General features: G+C 35.4%; 1 protein-coding gene across 1 annotated transcript; it reads left to right on the top strand.

The window, feature by feature from the left end:
- The first annotated feature begins 7,223 nt into the window (after positions 1-7,223).
- Positions 7,224-8,189, top strand: LOC120349513. The gene has a single exon (XM_039419876.1). It carries the CDS (start codon positions 7,224-7,226, stop codon positions 8,187-8,189), a length of 966 nt encoding a protein of 321 aa, XP_039275810.1.
- Positions 8,190-8,503: the final 314 nt, after the last annotated feature.

Raw genomic sequence — 8,503 nt, 5'->3', positions numbered from 1 at the left:
AAAAATATCAGGAAAAACTCCAGTCTCCAAGCTAAGATTAATAAGGTGAAGAAATGGTTTAATGAAAATAAATAGGTTTTCTTTCAATAAGGAGGCCGAAAAACCATCAAAACCCGGGGCAGACCCGCCTCGCAAGGCATTGACGTGCCCAATAACTTCAAGTTCTGAAACCGTGTGGAGGGTGAACCTAGTGTCCAACCCAAAGTCCCAGTCATCAACCAACAAAGCACCGCCCGAGTCAATTGAGCCGGCCAAATTCTGTCCGACAAACGAAAAAAAAAATTGAAATTGTCTGCTACATCTCTGTAAACAGTAGGAGTTATAGTAGTTACGATGGTAAAAATTTATTCATGGGAAAATTTTGTTCAACATTATTCCTGCCTGCCAGTTCGTTAATAGTTCTCCAAAACATTTTTGGATTTCTCTGATATTGATCTAGCTTTCCTCTAAAATATGATCGTTTTGTTGCTTTTAGAATGTTTGTTACATGTTGTCTGGAATTACGATAATATATCTTTAGCTCCTCATTCAAGGGATGCTTTTTGATTCTCTTGCTGATTTTATCTCTTTCACGGATCAATTTAATGAGGTCCAGGGTGATCCATGGCTTGAGTTTTTTCATTCTCATCGACGACTGCCTAAAGGGTTTTTTTGAATTATTCAACGCCTCTGAAAAAATTTGACAAAAATTGGTTCAACAAGTTTCAACATCCTGATTATTATTTATAATGCTGTCCCAGTCAGCCTGACACAAATTTTGGTACAGCAAAGCACGGTCGATGAATTCTCCTGCGGGATGGTTCAATGAAGTTATTGGCCTGTCAGTTGAGAAGGATATTGTTAAACCAATGCTGTAATGATCCGTTATATTCAACTGTAGTGTAGCCGACTTTACATCATATATGTTCTGGTACCGAAGAAAAAAGTGATCTAAACAAGTACTCGAGTCATTTGCTACTCTGGTCGGTTCGTCTATGCATTGGGTGAGACCCGCTCCTAGGAGAGTATTCATGTATATGTCAGTATCTTGAGAATAATTCCTAGTTAAGATCACCAGTCCATATTACGCTTACGTCTCTATTAATGCTATTCACAAGTTGCTCTAGAGAATGGAGAAATAATTGGATATCGCTATCAAACGTGCGATAGAATGCTAATAAATTAAAGAATTTAAAGAACAGTACTTGGAAACCGGAGGATCTCTTTCTCGCCAGGAAAGACACTTTACTGGAATCTCAAATACCACACTCCTACAGAAGCCTAAAGCGTTTAATAAAGCGTTTAACAAAACAAGCCATAATTTTCGAGAAGATGGATAAGATGATTGAGAAGAAACAGTGACTCCCTGCCGAGAAGGAAGTTATGTGCACAAAAGAAAAGATCCTCTCACGTTTATTAAAAAGAAAACACTTCTCTGAACCGATATTAAACTATCGTAAAATTGAAACCATCTAGTAAAGCAAACACACATCCTAACCATAGAGTACAATAAAATTGAAACTGAAAGTACTCACTCTATTACAGATTCCAAGTGATCCATTTCTCACGAAACGAATATCGGAATCCATATTTCCAAGGATATTACCATCTCAAACAATGAAGTCACTTAGAATCTCATTCAAATTCCAAAACCAAATAACATCTACAACAATGATTGTCTCAGTCTACCTACAATAGTGCATTGAACAATTCGAATAAAATTACCGTACAGCAGAAAGAAAACCATCCGGCATTTTTTCTAGCTTTTACTTTTATTTGAATGATATTATCATGGAGAAAAAATAGCACCCATGTTATCTACTCTCATGGTATGCTCTTATCCACTCTAGAATTCATATCCACATGTGTTCAATAAGATTTAAAAACTTCTTAGAGTGGATCATTGACTGAATTGTAGTACTAGAATCAATGGTTCAATATTACTACTTTAGAATATATTGTCAACGATAAAATATGAACGAGAAATACTTCATTTGTCTTTTAGTCTATTACTACTATAAATAAATAATTACCAAATTTTTTTTCGGAACATTTCTTCATCAACATTTTGGAGAAAGACAGTTTTAGGCTATGCCTGTTGTCTTCTCCCAATCATATTTTATATTATAATAAAGATTTGTGATTGTCAATAAATAAATGAATAATATGAATAATCATTTATGAAGCACTACAATACCGCCAGACCGCTAAGGCATATTGGCAGACACATCATGAGAACAATACATAAAAATTGGGAAATTCGTGAAAATTCTTCAAAATAGTGGATGAATGTCGAATGAATATGATAGAAAAAAAGATAATGAGTGGGTAGAAATTTAGTGAAATTAATTATGTAAACCAATGATATTACAATTTTTCAATACATAAAACATTGCATACATAAAAATTAGGACATTCATGAAAATTCTTTGAAAATAGTAGGTCTGGATGAATGGAGAGTGAATATGATAGAAAAAGAGATAATGAGTGGGTAGAAATTTGGTGAATATTAAATATGAAAACCAATGATATTAGAATTTTTTATCAATAATGAAACTGGATAGTGGATACTGGACTGAATTTTTATACCTTTTATAAGTACATGAATTACAGGATTCCTAAAAAGTAGTAGCCTACTGAGATAAGACACATACGAGTAACATCTGAAGAAGTATGTTTGATTGATTCGCCATTTTGTCTTTTTTCTTTAGGGCTACTTTTAATATAAAAGTTGATTTATATTAGATTTACACGTAAAAGTAGATTTCTATTTTTACTTACATCCGAAGAAGATATTTTAACACTATTGATAATATATGAATTATATAACGGAAATTTAATGCAATATTGTATTAATATAAGAGAAATTTCATGAGGTATGGGAAAATGTATGATGTCAAATACGTAAACCAACTCTGGATAATTGATACAGTAGTAACATCAATGGCTCATGGCGAACTGGACAACACAGTGTTGATAATGATAATTATTGCACGCTATTCTCACCATCTTCTCCATCCTCTTTCATGTTTGGCGGCTTGCCTTCTTCTTCTTCAACATCTTCTCCAATCGTATAAGGTAAAAACCGGTCACATTACTTACATTCGCCAAGTGACAAGATGCATCAGTAATAAATAGGGCGACAAGTACATTTTTTTACAGGTGGCATTGCTGAATGAGTAACACATACAAGAAGACGAAACTGTTCATATCAAATTCTATTCACACTACATACTGATATTGCTTACTGAGAGACAACTCAGATTAGATAACCAAGATAACATACTGCACATTGTTTCCATGAGTACAGTATGATATTTGCCAATTTACAAATTTATTGAATTATCAACTAATTTTTGTAAATCGGAATTTAGATTGTTTACTGAGCTTAATAATAGCACGGTTTATAGAAGGAGATTTTTATCTAAATATCGTGAATAATAGTATGTTGTTAGCTGCTACGTTCCATCAATAGGGAAGATTAGGTGTGATCCCTACTAGGGATGGTTAGAGTGAGCTGGCGAGGGGTAACAAGTAGAACTTATTGATTACTTGAACATTGTATCCACGGTTCTGAGTGAATATCCAATCAACTAAGTTTTTCAGGATCACCAGCAACAAAATAAGAATACCCATGCTGATCGCCTATATCCGGATCGGAAAGGCTTTCAAAGATCCACAGCCAAAATTCATACAGACTATCGACCGGTTTGATGGCACAAAATACAATGAGAAAGTCGTTACCCGCAATATAATTAATTATAATAATAAGATCACAGTATAAATCCTGTTTAATATATGTTTATTCAATAGTCTCCAACTATCAGCGTCATAATAATATTTTATGAATTTGGTATCCATTTATGAATCTATATATATAAAAGCGAAATGGCACTCACTCACTGACTGACTCACTCACTCACTCACTCACTCACTCACTCACTCGCATAACTAAAAATCTACCGGACCAAAAACGTTCAAATTTGGTAGGTATGTTCAGTTGGCCCTTTAGAGGCGCACTAAGAAATCTTTTGGCAATATTTCAACTCTAAGGGTTGTTTTTAAGGTTTTAAAGTTCGTCTTTTAGCATGCATATTCTTCTTCTCCCAATCTCTTAATTATAATTGAAATTTCCATATCATATGTTACTATAGAACTATAATCTAGATAGAGTACCTCTTCGAAGCAGTTGTTAACTGGCAACTAAATTAATAATTTTGTCAGGTTGGCATTAAGTTGAGTTGACTTTGTTAGGTTGGCACCAAGTTGAAGATTTAAATGCATTTATCGCGGAAAAATTGATTGGGCACTGCTACTTCAATCCTGGGAATATTATATTACTAGCCGTCAGGCTCGCTTCGCTCGCCATATCCGTTTAGCCAGACGTTTAGTCTGGACCCCTGGATGGATCGTCCTAACATATGATAAAAATGCTCAAATGAAAAATGCAGGCGAGCGGAGCGAGCCTGCTGATCTCATTCTTGGACGATCAAGTCGGGGGTCCAGGGGGCAGAGCCCCCTGGCTAGACGGATATGGCGAGCGAAGCGAGCCTGGCGGCTAGTATCTGGTATATAAAATTTGATATTTATTTGGTAATGACAGTTTAACTGCACAAAATTCAAAGAAAATGCTCTCACCCACAATATAATGAATCATAATATTTCAAATATTACAATATAAATACTACAAAATAATGTTTATACAATGGTATCAAGCAATCAGCGTCATAATATTTTATGAATTTGGTATATTAAATTTGATATTCATTTGGAAACGACCGTTAACTGCATAAAATCCAGAGAAAATGCCCTCACCCACAAAATTAATAATAATAATAAATATTACCATATAAATACTACATAATAATGTTTACACAATAGTCTCCAGCTATCAGCGTCATAACAATTTATGAATTTGGTATTCATACCTGTAATTTCACTCAACATTTAAAAAATGCAACACGATTCTTCTTATCGCTATTGACAGAACTGCAATAAGATTTTACGAGTATCATAAAAACAGTGAACTTTTCTACTAATTGATACTATAATCTTATGCAATAATCCAATTTACGGGTCAAACCGATTGATGAATCTATTTGATAAGCAACTGAGCACCTAGTCCTAGCAACAGGCTCCAGTTTAATTAGCACACACTGTTGCCTGTTTTCCTTAATACGAGAAAAGAAGGGGCCCATTTTAATTTCTCGCATTTGGCCATAAACTGGTCAACTGAACGTCAAGCGTTTATGGTCTGATGCGTTTTTAAGTCACGAGCGTATATATGCGAGTGCAATAAAGAGAAAGGCTTACTAGCCAAGCTCCATACGTCTTCTAGGTTTCAGCTGAATAAAAAGTAATGTACGAATTACATGTTCAGTAGTTTAGTAGTGGACATGTTCCATGAAGCTACAAAACATATACAATGTAACGAATTCATTGAATTTATCCGGAACGATATCTATACCATCAGATTAGCTCAATAAAAACTAGTAATAGATACTTTTTTCGTCATCTACACCAATTTCTACAATCTACGTATTGTATTTTTTCTAACATTGGTGACGACCGTTGACCGTTCAAAAGCAAGTTCCATGAAGCTAATACTTAGATCTATGCTTATAAGAAGCAATGCTTATGCTTCCATGAAGTTCAAGATTGAGTGATAGATTAGACATTACTGTCCAAACTTCACCACATCTTCAAATAAAAAATGCGTTCTATTCTAATCTAGAGTTTATACAATGTGAGATTAATGAGTTTGGTCGGGAACCTCGGAACAATATTTTTCCCATCAGATTAGCTTGATAAAAAGTAGAAACATTTTACACCAACTAATTCAAAATTAGTAATCAACGTTTCAAAGCGAAACTGAGACTGTAGGTTTTGGTTTCGGCGCAATCAACATGAACCAATTAATTTAGGCAAGTTGATTTCAGCTTGAATTTTATGACCTTATTTTGGACTTTTTAAATCATTGAATTCATTATTATTCAAGTGAATTTAAGGCTTGTTTCGTAAAATTCACTCACTACACATTACACTAGTAGTTCTGTGAACAGTAGACCTCAAGCAGTATTCTCATCCACAAGTACCTGATTGAAACTATAGACCTTATGGAAATACAGCAATAGACTTGGCTTCTCCACACATCTGTGTAATCACTTGTCAGCTATGATAAATAATTCTATAGTCTGATTTTTACGGTAATATTGGCGTATGAAGGAGGCTCCTTTTTCCTTTTATATTATCCTTGAAATGCAAAATTTCCAAAAACCTTGTATATACGTCGACGCGCAATTTAAAAAGGAACATATCTGTGAAATTTCATGAAAATCTATTACCGCGTTTCGCCGTAAATGCGCAACATAAAAACATATAAACATTTAAACATTAAGAGAAATGCCAAACCGTCGACTTTAATCTTAGACCTCACTTTGCTCGGTCAATGATCTAATTTTTTGACCTATTAAATCATTGAATTCACTATTATACAACTGAATCCAGGGGCGTGATTCGTAAAATTCCTTCACTACAGGATCAGTATCGATATAGGTGACAAGATCTGCTGCTCCTGTGGTAGAGAAGACTTTAGAATCTCAACTCCACCTAATAAAGAGTATTTTCATTTTAGAAAAGAATAGAATGGCTTTTTTATTTGTTGACTTGGCGAAGTTTGGACAGTAATGTCCACTCTACCGCTTAACCACGTCGTTAGCAGAGAATACAAAATTTTACTCAAGTCCCAGAAGCTAAACAATTGCAAAAGATAGAAACATTTTTAGGACATCTGTTTCTGTGAAATGTCAATTGAATTATTCTGATAATGATGTGAACCACTTGACCAAAATAAATGCCGAAATCCTGCAACCGGATTCGCAGCGATTTCCATTCGGTCACATCATGTGGCTCAAATTTTGCGAATCCCACGAGTAAGCAGTGGGCTATCCTCATCTCTCGACAATAATTTAAGATAACGACCAGCCAAGTTGAAAAAATCTCGTTCTTATTCAAATGTTCAACACATTTACCTGCTAATGTAGTTTGTTATGCAAGTGATGAGTATCAGTATTCAGTATCAGTTTGAACTTCGAGCAGAAAGCATTGTTTGTTTTCGCTCCGTTATCTCTAAAATCCTACCGGCAATAGTGAACCAGTGAATTCGGGCGCGATTTGATTTTGCTTGTGTTTCGCCTTGACTTTATACTGTTTGTATGGGAAGTAATTAAATTTCAACTATTAAAATGTCGTGTAAAATCTGTTTTAAGTCGGTGCGAAGCGGTCATAACTTTGATAAGGTTGCTTGTGGCGTGTGTTCGGGACTAGTGCATACAACCTGCGCTGGACTTGATGCTAATGACGTTAAATATATGACGGACAATAACCAAATTTGGCGCTGTAGGGAGTGTAACTTGGAGCGACGAAAAAGTATGTCGAGTGAGGCGCCGGTGACAACCGTTTCAGTGTCGTCATTATCCGATGTAATCTCATTACTCAGAAAAATAGAGACTGATTTGGGAAATTCACTGGAGGCGTGTCATGCGGAGATTAAGGAGCTGAAGGAAAAACAGGAGACTCGTAACGAGAAATTTGAAACCTGTCTTAACACTATCGAGACTTTAACTAGGAGAGTCGTGAGTTTAGAAAAGGAGAACATTCAATTGAAGGAGCGTGTAGAAGATTTGGAACAGTATTCCAGAGTTAATATGGTCGAGATACGGGGCCTGCCTCAGCAAACTAACGAAAACCTCACCTCGATGGTTTGTAGTATATCTGGTGCTCTCGGCTGTCAGATCACGGAGGATTCCATCGACACATGTCACCGAATAGGTCGTGCTGGACCAGAAGGGCCGGCTCCAGTTGTCGTCAAATTCGTCAGGAGAACCGACAAAAACGCGCTGCTTCAAAAGAGGAGAGTTAAGCGTGACTTTTCAAGCAGACACATCGGCGGTAACACGGATCAACCGATCTACATCAATGAATGTCTATCACCATCAAGGAGGAAACTTTTCTCATTGGCCAGATCTGCACATAAAGAGCATCGATTTCGATTCCTATGGGTGAGAGACTGTAAAATTTTAATAAGAAAAAAGGAAGGTAGCCCAGTGATTGAACTCAAGTCAGTCGAACAACTAGAAAACTTGATAGCTCAAAGCCCATTGCCAATAATCAATGCTGATAAAAGTACTGAAAGCACCTCGAATGATTAACTTAGAAGATTTTGCGTTTAATTCAACTCTATTTAATATCGCTAGAGAATTTTTCATGAATTATATGAGCGATATAAGCAGCATTGAATTGGTTAGGGAATTGGTTGGGGCTTTACAGAATGTTAATAAATTATTAATTTGTCAATTTTCATTTAGGTCTGACTTGTTTTTTCTGTTTTTGCATATTTTTTCAGCTAAGAAGATCTCTTTCTCCCTCTGTTTAATTCTATTTAACGCGTTTAACTACATAATTGAAAATTGTTATCAACTGGTTCATATTGTATATAGATACCAAGCTAATATTGCGGTTGCTT

Source organism: Nilaparvata lugens, chromosome 1, assembly GCF_014356525.2.
Source record: "Nilaparvata lugens isolate BPH chromosome 1, ASM1435652v1, whole genome shotgun sequence".
NCBI lineage: Eukaryota > Metazoa > Arthropoda > Insecta > Hemiptera > Delphacidae > Nilaparvata > Nilaparvata lugens.
This window is presented reverse-complemented; position numbering and strand designations above follow the sequence as displayed.

Coding starts and splice junctions, on each gene's coding strand:
- LOC120349513 (XM_039419876.1), top strand. CDS start 7,224: ATGTCGTGTAAAATCTGTTTTAAGTCGGTGCGAAGCGGTCATAACTTT.